At 51.2% G+C, this 19201-nt stretch overlaps 1 protein-coding gene across 1 annotated transcript in view; it reads left to right on the top strand.

The window, feature by feature from the left end:
- The window catches only part of CD247 (CD247 molecule), a 78193-nt gene extending 59585 nt beyond the window's left edge, over window positions 1-18608 (top strand). Inside the window, exons 2-8 of the mRNA XM_082649344.1 lie at window positions 11081-11184; window positions 12364-12420; window positions 12998-13078; window positions 13672-13710; window positions 14521-14577; window positions 16098-16139; window positions 17393-18608. Coding sequence (XP_082505470.1) covers window positions 11081-11184; window positions 12364-12420; window positions 12998-13078; window positions 13672-13710; window positions 14521-14577; window positions 16098-16139; window positions 17393-17458 — 446 coding nt within the window. The 3' untranslated portion in view covers window positions 17459-18608. The remainder of the gene's footprint in view (window positions 1-11080; window positions 11185-12363; window positions 12421-12997; window positions 13079-13671; window positions 13711-14520; window positions 14578-16097; window positions 16140-17392) is intronic.
- The last annotated feature ends 593 nt before the right edge of the window (window positions 18609-19201 follow it).

Genomic DNA, 19201 nt, shown 5'->3' with positions numbered 1-19201 from the left:
ATCCAGATACGTTTTTATGTCTGTATCAGTATACATATGCAGCCTACATAATATACCTCTTGTTTTTTATACACAAATATTAAACACACCATTCCAGAGCTTGCCTTTCATCTAATTATCCTGAAGATCTTTCCACAGCAGCACACACAGAACTATCTGTTGTGTTTGTTTTTTTGAACTACTATACATGAATACACCAAAATTTATTTATCTGGTTTCTGGCTGGTGGACGTTTACCTTGTTTTTCTTCTTTTTTTTTTTTCTTTTTTCTGCTCCTGCAGATAATGTTGCAATAAATATCTTTGTGCATATATCTCTGCATACTGTGAGGGCTTATCTGCAGAATAAATTCTCAGAGAAATGGCAAAATCCTGCTTGGAACTTTTACATGAGGGTTTTGCTCTAGAGTGGATTTCGTTTAAATGGTGCTAACGTTCAAGAGCATAATGACAGGGCTGTGTGCTGTGTGCTGTGTGAAAGAACAAAGGCCTGGTAAGACATGGCCTCTCCTCCAGGCTCTGCTTCACGGGCACCTTGGGACCTCAAGAGAGTCACTTCACCTCCTTGACCTTCAGACTCTTTATCTGCAAAGTGGAGCACATAAGATCTGCCTGGCTTCACTTCACTTCACTCTTGTTGGGATCAAATGAAATCAAGAACGTAAAAGAGTTCTGTAACTGTAAAGTGTAGAGCAAATGTTTGGTATGACCACAATTGTTATAGTGTCAATCCCTGGAGTCAACCGGGAAAGCCACGGGTCCAAGCTGGCAGCAAGAGGGAAGAATGAGTCCTTCTTTCTCCCTCTCTCTCTCGATAGGTATAGATATACATGTATATGTATACATACATGCATATATGTATATATACACCTATACGTATATATTTCTGTGTGTGTGTGAGTGTGTGTATATCTTGCTTATAACTGTGCCTGGTACAGAGCAAGTGCTGTCCACTAAAATGTGAGACTTGTCCGTGGGCCTTGAGGGGCTGCTGGGAAGGTGGAATGAGTGGAAAGAACTGAAACGTGAATTCTGTTCACCAAGGGAGATCACTGCCTGTCATTGTTTTACTCCCAGAGCATTGATGAGGGCGTCATCTCCCTGGGGTCTCCTCAGCGCCCGTGCATCTCTCCTAATGGGAAGATCCGCTTACGTGCTCACCGCCCTACTCAGCTGTGAGGCTAGATCTGTGTCTACTTGCTCCCCACTGCCTAGCACAGTGCCTGCACCTTCTGCTAATAACGATGGCCTATCACGGTGTTTTGAGTACTTACTATGTATCAGGCACTGTGCTACGTTCTTGATTACATGCAATATGCCCCCTCCTTACAGTGACTCAGAAGTTAGGAATTATGGTGGCTGTTTTCCGAGAAGGAAACTGTATTAGTCTGCTAGAGCTGCCGTAACAAAGTACCACAGACTTAGTGGCTTAAACAACAGACATTAATTTTCTCACAGTTCTGGAGGCTGGAAAGTCTGAGCTTAAGGTGTCAGCAGGGTTGGTTTCTTCTAAGGGCCTCTCTCCTCGGCTTGTAGGTGGCCGTCTTCTCTCTGTATCTTCACGTGGTCTTCCCTCTGTGCGTGCCTGTGTCCTAATCGCCTCTTCTTATAAGGACACCAGTCATAATGGATTAGCGCCACCCTCATTTTAACTTACTTTCCTCTTTAAAGACCCTATCTTCAAATACAATCACTTTCTGAGGTACTGGGGGTTAGGGCTTCAGCATACGAATTTTGAGGGGACACAATACAGCCATAACAGAAACAAAGGCTTGGTGGTCATAAGTGTAATGAATGATGAGCGAGCAAAAATGAATGGACTTGCATCCATCCCTTCAGCAGAAATAAACCACTCTCTGCATGGAAACCATAGCTTCGTTTATGGGACAAGGGCAGAAAAAGATAAAGTAACTACATTCGGGTGGATGAAGGCAAATCATGGAGGACCTCACAGAGCAGGCTGGCCCCCTGGGAGTGCAGCCAGGATCTTAGGCCCATCCTGCAGCTCACCTGTCTTGCATCTCCAGCCAACCCAATAGCCCAAGGCAACTGTGAACCCAATTGGCTTCAATATTTTTCTTTTAAATTTTATTCATGTTTTTGAAATTACAAAAATAATGTGTATTTGTTGTAAAAAGAGAAAACCCTGCAATTGCTCATCTCATGAAGAGTAAAATCCACTGACCAAAGAGGTTCTAACTAATGCCCCCCCCTCTTGTCACCTTCTAACCTCATCTTCTAGCACTATCCCTCTTCCATGCCACCCTGGCCACACCCACTTCCTTTCTGTTCAGCCACACCAGGCTTGGGGTCACCACAGGACCTTTGTACCTGCTGTCCCTCTGCCAGGAGTGCCCTTCCTCCCCAAACCCTCACAGCTGTGATCTTCTAACCAGCTATGAAAAACGGGATCCATCTCTTTGTCATTTTGTACTTTTATTTATCTGACCAGTAGTGAGATTGAGTGTCTTTTTAGATGCTTATAAGCAATTTATTTTTCCTCTTCTGAGAATTGCCTACTTTTATATCTTTAGCTGATTTTTCTCTTGGACCAGTTGTCTTAGCTTTCATTTTTCAAAGTATTACTGACTAAATTCTAAACCTATAAAAAGCTTTAGGAATGAAGCGGTTCATCACAGAATGTTTTACAATGGTGAAAAATTGGAAACAAATGGCCATCCATTGGGGAATGGTTAAATAAACAGTGGAAGGATTATGACGCAACCTTTAAAAAGAATATTCAGTAAAACTATAAAGTAACATGAAATATGAATATGTGAAATAACATGGAAATATAATTTTAAATTATAACACTAACTGAAAAAATGTTTTTTTCAGGGAAAATTTTTTTATGTAGGATGATTACAATTTATAAATAACAAACACTTTGGAAGGCAATCTGCCATCATGTTAATAGTAGCTGTGTTTGAATGTGGTATTACGGGTGATTTTGATTTTTTTCTACTTTCCTGCACTTTTATAATGAGTAGATTTACTTGAAAATAAAAAGTGATCACAGAAAAAAATTTTAAATTATTGCACCAACATAACAAATTTAACGGAAATAAAAATAGAGAAAGGGAGATACTTACTCATAGCCCTGTTACTTCTATGAAATCAAACAGCTCCCTTTTTGCCCCATTCCCTTAGAATCCTTGCCTATGGGGAAATAATTTGTAGATGATTGTGACCAGATGATTAGCTTTACAATGAAACATGAATATTTGAAATGCAACACTGAGGAGGGAGTTGAGGAGACTGGCAAATTAAAGCGATTAGCAATAAATTACATGGTACTGATAAATGACATAGACTTGTTCTGCAGGTCAAGGTGATTAGGATGCCTCCAAGTGGGTCAGCCTCTCTGGGCATTGACCAGTGTGGGTCCTGGCCTCACATTTTTTTTTTTTTTTTTTGTGGTACGCGGGCCTCTCACTGTTGCGGCCTCTCCCGTTGCGGAGCACAGGCTCCGGACGCGCAGGCTCAGTGGCCATGGCTCACGGGCCCAGCCGCTCCGCTGGCATGTAGGATCCTCCCGGACTGGGGCATGAACCCGTGTCCCCTGCATCGGCAGGCGGACTCTCAACCACTGCGCCAACAGGGAAGACCCCTGACCTCACATTTGACAGCAGGTCCGCTGTACCTGTTAACCCCCTAGGCCTTTCAGCCCCTTGTCTCCTCCAAGAAAGAAGGTCATTTGTAAACTCAGGACATCAACTACTAACGTGGATCCTTTGAGAAGGAAGGTCTCCACAGCCTGGTGAGGATCCCTTCTCCCCATCCCTGAAGACCAGTAAGTGGTCCAAGGGTATTACCAAATGGTGGTTAGGACTCTGGACCACATGGTGTCTGGATTATGGATTCAAACAGGCCTGGGTTCAACCCTGGCTCTAGACCTGAGGCACGTTATTAAACCTCTCCAAGTCTCAGGCTTCCCAGCTGTAAAATCATAGTTGCTGTAAGGATCAAATCAGAAAACTCACACATGCTTCCTGGCACAAAATAAATCTTCAGCTAGTGGTTATAACTATTACCCTGTGTGTCTAGCCTATATTTTTCCTGCTGCAGTGAAAGTTAGCTGCTCAGTGAAAGAGAGCAACTCCCCAGGCCCTCCCCTGGGTGCCTATGAGGCTGCGGTCGACAGGCTGAGCATCACACCCAGCAGAGGTACCCCCTTTGCTCTGCCACTGCCTTCCTGAAAACACATGACTTCCTGTTTTCTAAATTCTTAGCCTGCAATGTCATCACCGATTGTGTCTGAGTCTGGAGATGGGGCTGGGCAGCAGCAGGACCCTGGGCTCAAGGTTGGAGATGCAAAAGGAGATCAGGAGTCTTGGAAGCTGCTCCTACCTGAATCATAGGCTATTAGTATTGATGCCATTAGCTCCTATGTAGTGAGAGCTTACCAGCCCGTCCCCTTTACCTCACCCACCCTGGGAGGTAGCTATGATTATCCCGTGTTCACACAGCTAGTTAAGCAGCAGAGCCAGGTCTCAAGTTGTCTACCTTCAAAGGATTAACTCTTGCTGTGATGCTAAAGTGCTTCGTATGAAGGCAGAGACAAGCTGGTCATGGGTGGGATTTTAAAGGCCCTATAGACGTGGGAGAATCTGTGTGCTTTGTGCTTCTGGAGGCAGAACTAAGACCAAAGTTGTTTTTTAAAAGCTCCGAAAATTTGAGCTCTTCACCAGTAATTGATGGGTGGTGAGCTCCTGGTCACCTGAGCTATTCAAGCAGAGGCTGGAGGTATTAGAGAAGAAACTCCTACTAAAGGTAGGAAGCTCTCTGAATGAGAGAAACCCCAGACGCACCGGGATAAAGTGGAGAGACTTTGCATCAGACGGAATTTGGGAACTTTCTAGCTGAGTGATCTTTCTGAGACTGAATTTCCTCCTCTGAATAGAACTGGCAGTCATTCTGCCCATATCATACAGAGTTGTTCTGGGGATTAAACCCGGTAACACAAGGACAGAGTTCTCTAAACTGGACACAGTGCAAATGTAAGTTACCTCGTTATCATCTGGTGAAGCCAGGAGTTCTCGGGATAGCCACACACTATTGAGCTCCTGTTTTATACCAAGTACTTTATACATATGCATTGTCTGGTTTTATCATATACCCTGAAAGGTGGGTCGTTCCATCTTGAGCTGGGGAAGCTGACCAGGTTCCGTCCCCAACCTTGGCCTGATGGGACATGACGGGGTGGGAAGTCCTGGTCCACTCCTGCTGCTGCTTGTACTTTCAGAGCCTCTGTCGTGGCAAAGAAGTTCACCTGAGACCCCTGGGCTCAGCACGTGCCACCAGGCAGGGCGCTTTCTCCACACACTGTTACTCATTGCATCTGCATAACTATCCTGTGAAGTCAGTCTTATTATTAAAACCCCTTTTGCAGATGGAGGAATTGAAGCTCAGAGTGGTTAAGAGAGCTGTCCCCAACCACAAAGCCAGTAAGAAGCAGATTCAGAATTTAAATCTTAGCCTTTCTGGCTCTGAGGCTTATGTTCTTTCCTCTTCTCAAGTGGCCTCATATGTGTTAGGTGAGAAGGGGAAATAAGCAAGTGAAACCAAAATGCATCATCTGTGCTTTCCAGGGCTTGTCGGGGAGGGAGACACGATGTGAAAAGTTCACAAACTGCTGTGACAGTGTCAAAAGCCAGCAAACAGTAAGGGCTGTGAATTCAGAGCTAGGCGAAAACTCTGTGTCCTACACCTAAAGGTGAGGTGCACCTGAGGCAGAAGGGTTAGACAAGTACCTGGAATTGGGAGACTCAATAATCCCATCCAGCTCTGCTGCTAATCTGCAGGTGTCCTCAGGGGAGGTACTTTGTTCCTCTGGTCTCAGTTTATCAACCTGTGAAATAATAGCACCCTGCCTACCTTCTGGGCTCTCATGAGAATCAAACTTGATCAGATACAGGAAGTCATTTTAAAAGTACAGCTTGGGGTTCAAATGGGAGGTATCCTTATAAGTTGGATGTGAGGGAGTTCAGCAGATGCTCTGCTCCTAAAAAGGACTTGCTGGAGGGGGAGATGGGTACCAGTGTGTGTCTGCAGCTTCGGGCTACAGCAGGGCCAGGTTGATTAAGTCCTGTTCTCTCTGTTCACGGAAGCTTCCAGTCTGCCTGAGAGACAGAAAAACAACACAATTCAAATACATCTCACCCAGAGAAACCAGACCCTGTAAGGGCAGGTGTCTCCTCCAGGCTGCCTTCTGGGGCCCCAGAATCTTCCTGTTAGTGGTCAGTGCCATGAAACTTTCTGAACGCAGGGCTCTTATGAAGATGACAAAAGGGTGTATAGAGGTGGCTGGGCTCACTGTCACTAATAAGACTCATAACGATTTTGATGGCAATGAACGTATGGACAGATACGCTGTGATCTGACTCCGGTTTCCCCTGGAGTCTCACAGGGCGTGTCCCAGGCATCCTGTGTCAACCAAAAAATAATGCAGGAGGCTGCAAATAAAGGAGGAGTTTATTTGGGGTCTTAAGTACTGAAATTTGGGAGACACAGATTCGGGTAACCCTGAAAGAGTGTTCAGAGGAAGAGAAAGCATCAGGGACTTAGAAAGACGAACAGCCACCAGGCCGTTAAGAGTTGCCTGGAGAGAAGTGTGATTGATTCTGACATGAGTTGGAAATTATTTGTCCTTCAGGAATCTCAAGTTGTTCTAGAGTGCGGGTTCCATAAGTAGATAGACGGCCATGTGTTATTTTAGGGTAAGGGTCCAAAAAGTGTCTTGAGTTTCTGGCAGGTGTTCTGGATGACATCATCAGGTCAAAAGGTCAGATTCCATCCAGGCTGAGACGTGCATAAGTCACATTTTCTTAATGGTCTCCTGGCTCCATTTTAGAGAGCTCTCTTGGCAATGCTGACACAATTTTGATTTTCCTTTCACACCTGCTACCTGGCAGGAAGTCTCCAGCTTATCACGCTGTCGGCCCACTTCACCAGTGCCTACTTGATGGGTGACAGTGTGATGACACGGGGGCTGGGAAACACCTGGAATCCAGGTTCCCGGTTCAGCCAGGCCCTGGCCAACTGGAGCGGCCCCATGTTTGTGGTGGGGATTGCAGTGAGCGTGCTAGCAGGCAGTCTTCTGGCTCTGAGCAAACACAAGCTGCAGGCTGGATCCCCTTTTGTCCCCAGTGTTCTAATCTCAGATCCACTGCGGGAAGTACCTGAGTATGCAGGGCCAAGCTCTTCTGAAGCTCCAGCCTGCTTTTTCTCCAGGTGACATTAGGGTCGTGCTTTGCCCTGGAGTAACTGGAATCACCTTTAAATCGCCTGTCTCAGCCTGGCCACCTGGCGTGAGGCCTGATCCTGGAGCACCTGTAAGACCACTCCAACCCTGCAGCACCTAGATGTGTTCCAGCCCAGCTGGGCTTCAGTTTCCGTATTTGCCATGTGTCTGTCCGGACGCGGGGGTCCAGGGAGCCTGGGGCTGTGGCCCGTGGATTGGGTCACCCGTTGCACCTGGGTAATGTGGACTGGGGCTGGGGAATTGGGGAAGGATTCCCTTACTCAGCTTTGCTGAGTCTGCCTGCAGGGGCCCACGGAGTGGCTTGTGGAGGCCCAGGTTGGATGGGAAAAGGACCATGGCGTCAGGTTCCACCCCCAGCTCTCACCCTGCAGCTCAGCTGGGAGCATCGCTGTCCTGCTTTGTAAATAGGGTCTCCTGCTTTGTCAATAGGGCGAGATCCCCTTTCACAAGGTCACCATCATGTCCAGGCCTGGGCTAGGAGGCTACTGCTAGGTTTTGACCCTTTCTTCCTCAAATAAATGTATTGGTGGTGATTTGGGAAAAAAAAATCACGGTGATAACAATGGCTGATGTATGGAGCACTTATTACCTGCCAGGTCCTGCACCCCGTGATAATTATCTTAATTAAGCTTCACCATCACCTAATGAGACAGGTAATATTACTATCCCCATTTTACAGATGAGGAAACTGAGACTTAGAGAAGTTCAATAATACACAGTTCAGAAGTACACAAAAATGACAGTGCATGTGAGTCTTTAATTTTGTTCTTTGTCTCTGTTTGGCATGGAATTTATACTTGTTATAGGGTATGGCTGTATCACTGTGGAAGGCTGCACCCGAGTGACACTGCAGCTCTGAATCTCAACCCTGCTGTGCACTGGCCCATGCTCATGCCCAGGCCCTACCCCAGACCAATTAAATGAGAACCTGGGGGCATAAGGGAGTGGGCTAATTCTAATATGCAGCCAGGATTGAGAGCGAGAACGCTCAATCAGTATCTGGGTACTTGTTCAAGTGCTGGGGTTCTCTGGGGTGCTGTGGACTTGGGACAGGGAATGGGAAGCGTGAAGTAAAACAGCTTCTCCACTTGTCTAGGAAAACAGCCACCATATAACCCCATTAAATACCTCTCTTTGGGACCGAATGTGGTGGGGATAGAAACAGCGTGACAAATGGCTCACGGAAGGAGGCGAACAGGTCTCTGCTTTGGAGATGGTGGGGGGCTGGGAAGAAGCTGGAACCAGGAGTGTCCGTGGCTCCTGCCTTTGAGTTGTCATTTTGGAAAGCTGCCTGCTGTTCAAGGGAAGCCCCTCCACCCTGGGTGTGGCCTCATGAGCTAAGCCATAAGCTCCATGAGAGCAGGGACTCAGAAGACCCTACCCAAATGCTAGACATCATTAGCCTTATGGAGGAAATTTACAAAAACACCTACCGATACATTCTCTCATTTGATTCTCACCACACCCTCAAGATAGACATGATTATCCACCATTTTACACATGGTGAAACTGAGGCCCAGAGAGGTAAGGGGACTTGCCCAAGACCACACAGCTACTTAGTGGCAGGGGAAGGACTAGAACACATCTGATACCCAATCCAGGGCTCTTTCTATTTCAATATCCCCTGACATCAAGCAAAAGGCCAATAAATATTTAATTAGTCACGTGATTGAATTAGGTCCTGGGTCCCCTCAGGGAGCTTCCTGGATGACCACTGCCTTCCTCAGTTCCGTTCCTCCCTGCATGGGCACAGCTGGACTAGGCAGAGGGAAGCTTCCTACCCTGGGAAGCGTGTGGCTATTAATACCCTTTCCTCCACCAAACCACACACAGCACACCTGTCTTTGGTCATAAAATCATGCTGCTCTTTGAAAAGGAAGAAAGAAAGAAAACCTTTTTCTATTACTTATCTCTGGGGAGGTGCCCAATCCCCTCCCCCACTGCACTGGCTCTGCACAACACCAAGAAATATTTCTTCTGGTTTGTTATAAATTTACTGTCCGGTAATTTTTCTCTTCTCATTTTATGTGACAGGCAACTGAGCGATTGTCTCCCAACCCTTTTTCTGAATCTCAACCACCCCCATAAATTGCCACTGTCACCTCCTCTCCAGTCCTAAAAGGAAAAACACCCCAGCTTTGGTGGCCTTTGCTGGGGGCTGGCTTGTCTCCTCGAGGACTTCGGACACCCACCCTTGGTCAGCAGGGGCTTCCGGCACTGCCTCAGGGCCGGAAGGCAGGCCAACCTCGTGTAGGGGGCCTGGCATCTTCCCTGAAAATTCCATAGATCTAATGAATGTCTTCCCTGTGCTCTGTGCTCTGATGCTGGGGGTGAAGGAAGAGGCAAGCATGAAGATGCGGCCATTGTTCTCCAGCACTTACTCCAGCCTAGATGGAGGGGAATTTCATAATCCATCAATCCATCAGCACACTGAATTCTCACTAGGGGCTGTGATGGCGGAACCTGAGTCCCCTTCCAGCGGCTGAGTGGAGCGGGTGGTGCTAGCAATGGTAGGTGGGGAAGAGGAACCAGCCCCAGCAAAGGCAGGTGGGTAGAGCAGGAGGGGCAGTGTGGGGAGAAGGCGTGCTGGGGCCTGGACCTGAGCTGCTAAGTCAGGGCTGGACTTTGCTCAGGAAGACTGGCTCGTGGATGGTTTCTGAGAAGGGGCTATGGGAAGTTTACAAAGAGATCAGCTGCCCGGCGCCAGGAGGGCCCCAGAGTTAGGGAAGGAGTAAAAGGTTTGAGGACAGAGGGAGTCACGAGGTGGAGGTGGGGACTCTGGAGCAGGCTTGCATCACCTGCTCCCAGGGCTTGTGGCAGAAGCACGTGGGGGAAAGGAGAGGAGACATGCTGCCTGGGCTGTCCTGGGCTGCTTCTCATTTGCTGTGTGCGTGCTCCTGGCGAAAACTGAGTTTCTCTGTGCCTCCGTGTGTCCGTGTGGGGCTGTTGGGAGGATCTGACAAGTTACTACATCAAAGCGGTGTCCGGCACCGAGTAAACACTAAAGAAATGTTACAGTTTTCACCCTGGTCAACAGAAGAGGCAGCTGAAATAGGGTAAATAACCTGCCCCAAGTCACAAAACTAGTAAGGATGAGACCTTGTTCCAGTGCACGTTATCCCGTTCCCGTAGCCCCGACGTAGTCCTGCAGGCGGCCATGGGAGGGCGCCCCGGGCCCGGGAGAGACTGTGGCCGCGGGACCGCTGCTTCTCTGATACCAGGCAGGGGCGGAGACGCCTACTACGCCCCGTTTTACACCTGAGTTGCTGCACACATACCTGGTAGGAAGAACAGTGTCTCCTCACTCATAGTGCAGTGAGCTTTCAAGTAGAAATGCTAACTTTTATTTAACCAGAATATTTACCGTACCTCTTTCCCCAACTCCATTGTACTCCAGTTTGCATAGGACAGTTTGACCAAGGTTGTTATGGCAGTAGGGATTAGGGGCCCCTTGGTAATTTGGGGTGGCTTCCGGAATGCATGGTTCAGATGGGGCTCACACCCAGCTGGGCTCCCGTGCCGTGAGGCAGCCGCCCTGTGCACAGTGGACAATTTCACCTTCCATTCACCTTCCTGCCTTCCAGGCTTTGTGGCCCTACCGGGTGCCATGTCCACTGTTGGGGCAGGTTAGGTTTTCCCAGGGGCTGGTCCAAGGTGGGGAGAGAGGTTGTGCAGGTGGGGTATGGAGAGTGGGCCCAGCACCCTGTCGTGGTTTCCTTGACCCTTCAGGGGACCCCTGCCCCCCCCCACCCCCGGGGGTTGTGAGGGCATGTTCCGTCACCTGAGCCTGACTGACCAATCTCATCTCTCAACACAGCGGCACAGAGCTTCGGCCTGCTCGATCCTAAACTATGCTACCTGTTGGATGGGATCCTCTTCATCTATGGTGTCATTGTCACTGCCCTGTTTCTGAGAGCGAAGGTGGGTACCACTGGGTTCTGGGGGGAGGGCATGGGCTCCCCAGCTCGGTGGATGTTCAGAGGGCCTTGGTGCTGGAAAGTCTCAAGCGTGGGTGGTACCTGAGTCTTGGTGTACATGGGCAAAGGGACCAGCCAAGTGTGCCCACTGCGGGGGGGTGGGGAAGGGGGGGATGTCTGGCTGAGTGGGACAGAGTGGGATGGTGAGTCTAGTGCTGGCCCCTTAGTGAGGAGACATAGAGATGTGTGAACATCAAAGCGTCCCAGGGCAGGGTTTCTGATGGCAGGAGAGGGGGTTATGCTTCAGGCAGTGAAGAGCAGGGAGGTGGGGAATCTCTTTCCAGATTCTGCTGTCCAACTTCTGACCCATGCTCGGCCAGCCTTTTCTCTTCAAACCTGTTTGCTTATCAGTACGAGGGAGCGTTGGCCCAGAGCCTGGGTTTTCACCTAGTGCCCTGCAGACCCTGCATTTCTTGGAGGGGCTGGGACTGGGGGTGGCCGTGGCATGGGCAGAGGGTGGAAGGACTTCCTGAACGGAGGCCTCAGTCGTTATGACTTCCGTGCCTCAACCCATTTCTCTTTTGGATTTTGGACTTTGCAAAAGATTTTATTATAAGAAATAGTGTCTTATGGATTTTCTTAAGTTTGAGCAACGCTGCCCTAAATGATCTCTCAGGTGGTTCCCAATGCTCTGAATCTGCAAAACCGCGCAGTTTCAGCTGAGGCGCATGAACTGAAAACAGATCGAGGCCATGCGCCCGGGGCAGGTCCTCAGGACACACAGTGCCACACGGAAAGCACCCTGCTGCAGAGGTCAAGTTAGAAGGTGGGACCTTGCACAGCCACCATCCTCGTCGAGGTGTCCTCCGAGCCCCTGAGAGGAAGGGCCTGGAGAACCTCCCGGAACCCAGGGGGCGCGGCCCGCGAGCCCGGCGCTTCTGCGCACGCGCGAGGGCGAGAGCCAAGGACCGGAAGCTGCGGCTAGTGCCGCGGGCCCGTGCGGTGGCTACGCTTGACCTCCGGGAGGTGTAAGGACAGTTGAGCTCAGAAAAGAAGCTGCCGCGCCACCGGCTCCCGCAAGGATCCAGCCCCCCCGCAGGCAGGGCGCGCGCCGTTGGCCGTCGAGGAGCGGAGCGAGGCTGCCTGCGCAGAGAGTAACACGCTTTCTCTCCTCTTCATCCAGTTCAGCAGGAGTGCCGACGTCCCCGCCTACCAGCAGGGCCAGAACCAGGTCTATAATGTAAGTCCGCCTTTCCCGTAGAGCCCGGTCTAGAGAAAGTGCAGTCCTCTGCTGGGACGTGGGGAAAACAGCGGCTGGGGCTCGGTTGTAGGTCTCGTCCGCGGCTGTCAGCCTTGCAAGTTGTTTTAACCTCCCTGGGGCTCAGTTTCCTAACCCCGGAAACGGGGATAGTCATGGTGCCTGCCTCGGGGTGTGGGGGGGTTCTCTGAGGATGCGGCGCGCTAGCGGTGTGATGCACGGCAAGCGCCTGCGTAGTGTAGTGCCTGCCCCTAGCAAGCCCCCGCCTGGCAGCGGTTTCGCAGGCTGGAGGGGTGGAGTGGAGGAGGAAAGTGTAGAATCTTCCCTTTGGTGGAGAAGCGACTTCACGCTCTCCGTGCAATGGGACTCTGAATGGATGATCCACCCCCGCCGCCATGGTAATAAGCTCTTTGAGATGTTCTCCGAGATGACGGTAGCCGAGGGATCTCCCAGTCCGTGCTCCTTTGTGAGCCACCACCCAGAAGGAACTCCCAGTCCTGCTGGCCCCATCCTCCTGAGCTTCTGTTTCCGGTCTCTGACGCTTTTCTCTCTGTTTCAGGAGCTTAATCTAGGACGAAGAGAGGAGTATGACGTCTTGGATAGGAGAGGGGGCCTGGACCCTGAGATGGGGGGGAAACCGGTAGGGCCTTGCTGTTTCTGTGTGTGTGTGTGTGTGTGTGAGAGAGAGAGAGAGTGTGTGAGGGCTCAGCTGGGCAGTGAGGAGAGGGCTTCTCAATGCCAGCGCACGCTGCCACTACGCTGGACCCTGACGTGCGAGAGGCCTGGCCATGCAGACAGATGGGGCCCCGTTTGCCGCTGCCCCTCTCCGCCTTCGCCCTTGGCTCCCTCCTGCATCGCAAGGGGCCTCACACACATTAATGCGGCAAGCAGGCCCTTATGCCGGGCTCCCAGCAACTCTGTGCTTTTCGGCTGTAGACTCCACACCCTGTGGGGAGGGGAGCGGCTGGAGGAGGCCCGAGTGGGGTCTTCTTAAGAGCAGAGCTCAGCCTGGGTGTGAGAGAGCGTGTCCGTGTGCACGAGGGAATCCGAGGCGTGGTATCGCTGTGAGGGCCTGTGAGTGGCGGAGCACAGCTGCGGGAGCACGGGGAGGGCACAGGCGGATGGCAGAGCCCACAGAGTGTGGGGAAGGGGCCTGGGGAGGGCGCTGAAACTCTCCTGGCCTGGATCCCTGTTTCTCCATCTCTAACTTCTTCCCCTCGTCTCTCCCGGCAGAGGAAGAAGAATAAGAATCCCCATGAAGTCGTGTACAATGTGAGTAGAGGACGTGGCACAGTTTGCATTGGAAAGTTGGAGGGTAGGGCTGGAGGAGGGCTCTGGATGAAGGCTTTGCTCCCTTCTCCGTGGTCTTTGCCTGACTTGACCTTCACTTCCCTGGCCAAGTAGTGCCTCACCTGCTTGCTGCCCGCAGTGGCTGCTCGTAGGAAGGCCCCTTGGCTTGCCTTCCTTCGGCCCCTAAGCCTGCCGCGGGAGTTCCCGGATCAGCCTGGTGGGACCTGGGGGGACAGCGAGGTCAAGCTGGGCAAGCCCCTCTGAGGGGCTGCTGTTCCTAGGGGCCGGAGGAGCGTCCTGAGTGTGGCCTCTTGTTGAAAACTTCACCATCCTGGGTGTTGATCTGGGTCTGCCACATGGGACCATCGCAGAGGGTCAGCCACTGCAAAGAGAGCTACTCTCCCTCCCTCCTGCAGTTGGCCCACGCACAGCCACGGTGTTGGCTGTGTGAAGAGACAGCTTGCTCAAATAGATGCTTCTGGGGGCTCTGGGGTGAGCCGTTGCATTGTCCAACGTGCGTGTCCTTTGGCTAGGACTCCACATCTTATCCTTTTGAACCTCTCCTGAGCTTCTGAGCTCAGTGCAAAGGGCTGGCAGCTCAGAGAAGATTCCAGAGGGCTGAGGAGGGGGAGAGGGGGTTGGAGCTGGTTATTGTCAGAAATGTTTGAGTCTCTGGAGCCTTGAATGTGGAACCCCCCCACCAACTGGGGAATCCAGAGGTTTCCTTTTGAGGGGAGCCCACTGTTTGCTACATCAGTTGGTAACACCGGTGTCTCACACCCTCTTCTTCAGGAGCTGCGAAAAGACAAGCTGGCGGAGGCCTACAGTGAGATCGGGATGAAGGGCGAGGTAAGTGATACTCTTTCTTCATTCCCAAGGATTGGGTGGTATGGGGGCTGCTCCAAAGAGTCCCATCCCTTCCTCCTATCACCTGCAAAAGCCCACGTGGTGGCTGCCAGAGGCAAAGGTTAGTCCAGCTGTCATCCATTTGACAGTATATTAGGTACTCAGAAAGTGCTGATACCCTTTTAGGATTAAAAACCAAGTTAAATACTAAGATGGTCCATGCTTTGCAAAAACAGGCCAAGTCTGTCAACGTTCATAATAATTATCAGGTGAGTAATGTGTGCCAATGTATGTTCAGCACTTAGGATGGTGGGGCCCCTTGTTCATAAATGATTAAGAATTTCCATAAGAGAGAGCAGAGCTTTGAACCCGTCTAGGTTTGATCTCCATGTGACTGCATAGGTGGCGTGCCCACAAAGCTGGCCTGGCCAGTGCTTTACCAGGTAGATAGTCTCATTTAATTTTCACAATAACCCAATGGGAAATGTGTACCCGCCAGGCACAGGAGGTCCAACAACTTACCCAAGGTCACGTAGCTGGTGACGAGGGAGCCAGAATTTGTACGGACTCTACAGCCCGAGCTTGTACCCACAACCTCGTTGCTGTTCCCAGTGAGCATTGATGACTAGCCAAGAATTTTCTTAAAGATTTGTTTTATTGAAGTATAGTTGATGTACAATGTGTTAATTTTTTACTGTATAGCAAAGTGATTCATTTATACCTATATCTCTGTACTCTTTTTCATCTTCTTTTCCATTATGGTTTATCACAGGAGACTGAATACAGTTCCCTGTGCTACACAGCAGGACCTTGTTGTTTACCCATCCTATGCATACTGGTTTACGTCTGTTAATCCCAGACTCCCAGTCCTTTCCTCCCCCACGCCCTCCCCCTTGGCAGCCACAAGCCTGTTGTTCTCCACGTCTCTGTCTGTTTGTTTTGTAAATAAGTTCATTTGTATAATTTTTTTAGATTCCATATATAAGTAATATCATACAGTATTTGTCTTTCTTTGTCTGGCTTGCTTCCATGTCTTGGCTATTGTAAATAGTGCTGCAGTGAACATCGGGGTCCATGTATCTTTTTGAATTATAGTTTTCTCCAGATATATGCCCAGGAGTGGGATTGCAGGATCATATGGTAACCCTGTTTTTAGTTTTTTGAGGAACCTCCATACTGTTTTTCCTAGTTAGCCAAGAATTTTGAGAGCTGCAGGGAGGCCTGTTTATTCCAAGCAGTGGCAGCGTGGCCAGCTCCAGTACGGCCCAGATCCAGGAATCTGATGCCTCTGAGGATCTGAGTCAGGCACAGCAAACCTGGGCCCCATCAAAGCCAGGCCTCAGCTTACTCTGCGGAGGCCGAGGTCTGACCAGTGACCTGAAGACCCTTCTCTCCCGGGGCAGGGGTGCTGACTGGGAGACAGTCACCTGTGACTCTCTGGGGGTCCTCTGAGGAGGACTCTTGAGCAGGAAGGCTGCTGCTGGCTCTCTGACCTTGTAGCCTTTTCTTGTCTCACTCCACAGAACCAGCGGCGAAGAGGCAAGGGACATGATGGCCTTTACCAGGTGAGTGCTGCTGGTCCTTCTTCCCGGGGTGGCACCGTCTAACCAGAGCCAAGGTCACGCTCCCTTGTTTTGCTTGTTGGCAGTGCCAGCTCTTGTCAGCAGCTGGGCTGGGCGAGCCCAGGGCACCCATTCAGGCCTGTGGTGACTCTTCTGCTGGTCAGCCCCTGGGGCGGGGCTGGAATTCAACCATTCAGGCAAATAACTTGGTTCTAGTCAGGAGGCCATGGGAGCCCCGGGGGGAACTGGGCACAGCAGACAAGCGGCAGCTGCCCAGAGGCTGTGTGGTCTTGAGCAAAGGGCAGATGAAGGCAAAGGACACCACACAAGCCACTTCCTGCCTCTTGCGCCGCTGCTCTGGGCCCTTGCAGAAGCCTTGCTCCGCCTCGTATCCTCACACCTAATAGGATGGGAAGATGGGTGAGGAGATTGAAGTAGACAAGTTAAGAAAAATAACTTTAAATAGAAAATGTAGTCAGGTGCCTAGTTTTTGCAAATCAGGGTGAATAATTATGCAAACTAAGCACAGCCAACCTACTTCTCTAAAATATAATCCCCAGTGGGTTCTTACTTGGTTCTTTGTGCCTCACTGGGGCTGTTCACAGCTTGCTTGATTGACTCCAAAGTTTCAGGCTACCTGGCTTCCGAGTTCAGAGTGATGGCAAAAGGGCCCCCAAATTTTACTGCGTGTCACTGCTGTTGATCTGTCTCCTGGACCAGAGGGGGACACGTTCCAGTGAGATTGGGACCAGCCTGCTTGTTCCCTGACAAAGAACATGACTGTAGTAGCATGGCCTGGGAAGGAGGCTCGGGAGGGCGGGGGCCAAGGAGCCACTCTCTCCCCCGTGACAAGTGCCGGCTTCCCGGAGGCCCGGGTATCAGGGGCAGTACGCTGTCTGGAGCAGGTCTGAGGCCTCCCCGCTGATTCCCAGCTCAGTGTCCCAGCTGGGCGACCCTCCTTCCTCTGTGGTCTGACAGGCAACTTCGTAGGGCACAGTACTTGGGAAGCCGGGAGAAGGTGAGAATTTAGCTGGGAAGGAATTGCACCAAGGCCATTCCCAGTGGGACACAGGACCATCTCTGCTGCAGCTGCATGGGCCAAGGCCCCACCTGTGCATGAGGGGACAGTTCCTGGGCCTCTGAGCTGGGCGGGAGATCACAGGCCAGGCTGCAGCAGACACCTGTTGGCCTCCAGGCAGGCTCATGCCCACACAGAGCTCCTGACCCCCTCTTCTGTTCTGATTTGCTTTCCCCAGGGACTCAGCACGGCCACCAAGGACACCTATGCTGCCCTCCGCATGCAGGACCTGCCCCCTCGCTAACAGCACCTGGAATTTCACCACTCACAGGCCAGACCTGCAGATACCCAGATTGTTAAAGACACAGGATAAAGTATTTACAAACCAGTTCGTTCATATTTCTCCACCACCCAAGTATTCTTCTTTACGATCGGGATGCTTCAAGTTGTAACATGTGGTCATATCCAATTGCAAACTGTCACACAGAATTTCTTTCCTGGACGCCGGCAGGGAGTGCGTCCCCCAGGCCCTGTCCTAGAGGAGCCTGCTGGGAGTGCAGCATGTTCCGGGGTTTTCTGCTTCCTGGAGGCTGTGGGCAGGCCCCGTCCCCAGTGGCTCTGGGCTCTTACCTGGGGGACGGGCACCCTCCTCCTCCAACACAGCTGAGGAGTTCAGGCTGTGTTCTGTAAAGTCGCCCGAGAAACCACAGATGTTAGCGCATGTCCTGATGGTCTGCATTGTTCTGTCAGCATTTGAGCGGCTTCGCTCCTGCTGTAAACTTCGCTTCTGTTGTCAGCGTAGCCCATCATTCCACGGTAACTGGTGATGGGCCAGGGAGGCTGTGGTGCCTCCCTGTGAAGGGTGAGGGCACAGGGGAAGGGGGGGTGGTAGGTAGCAGCTGGTGGTGGCTGAAGAGGGGAAGCAGTGGTGGATCAGGGACGGGAGCAGGGGAGCCAGAGGCCTGGGGGCGCAGGAAGGGGCCCTCCTGCTATCAAGCATACGTTCCCTGTGATAGAACTTGAGTGCCAGGGCCTGTGGGGACCAAAAAATGAAGAAGCCCAGCCTTGCCCTCCCGGAGCCCACACTCTCACAGGGAAGCGAGCTGTGAAGAGTCCAGCGTGCAAGAACACAGCAGTGTCATGGCTGACTACGAACAAGGTGAGGGGCAGCGAGACCACATTCTCTGCAGGCACTTGGGCACCTCACACTGAGTGAAAAGACACAGCCGTATTGGGAAAGGCCTCAAAAGAAGACTCCGCTCCACTCAGACCTAGAAAGATCCCAAGGGACAATGGCACGGTGGGAAAAGCCTCAGCTGACTTACCTGGAACAGGGCTGTGTGCTAAAAGGGCAGGCGGCTATGGATGGAAAACCCTCTTTGCTCTGCTCGGTCTTAATTTATACTGGTTTGCTAGAGCCTTACTTTTTTGCATAATAAATGCTTCAGTGAAAATGCTGCTTTACCGTAAGCTTTATTTCGGCAGTCAAGCCTGTAATGGTCATTTAGTCATCAGGCGATCAGCCTGCTGCTGGGAGAGAACAGGATGGCTCCTTGGAAAATGCAGGAGAGCCAGGTGCATACAGTGGCCCAAACGGGCTGTGCTTGGGGCAACGTGGTGTCCGGCTACGCCAGGAGTCCTTATGCAGGAACCAGGAGAAGGTGATGGGGAGCTCCCTGGGTGCAGGGCTCACAGCACTGAGCTAGCTTGGGGCGTGCCGGAAAGAGCAGGAGAGAGGCCAGCTGAGCATCAGTGCATCAGGAAGAGGGAGCATCGTTGTCAGAGGGTGTCTGGGGGCTATGAACAGCTGCTGATGCCACAGCACAAAAAAAAAAAAAAAAAAAAAAAAACCTCAGTCTGGGGAATTCCCTGGCGGTCTAGTGGTTAGGGCTCTGTGCTTTCCCTGCAGGGGGCCTGGGTTCGATGCCTGGTCGGTGAAGTAAGACCCCCCCCCCCCCCCCGCAAGCTGCAAGACACGGCACGTGGCCAAGAAAACAAAAGCAAAAACAGAAACCTCAGTCTGTAGGGTTTGGGGAAGGAGAGGGGA

The sequence above is a fragment of the Grampus griseus genome (assembly GCF_964374135.1).
Source record: "Grampus griseus genome assembly, chromosome: 1".
NCBI lineage: Eukaryota > Metazoa > Chordata > Mammalia > Artiodactyla > Delphinidae > Grampus > Grampus griseus.
The sequence above is the reverse complement of the archived record's forward strand: the minus strand, read 5'-3'. Positions and strand labels throughout refer to the sequence as shown.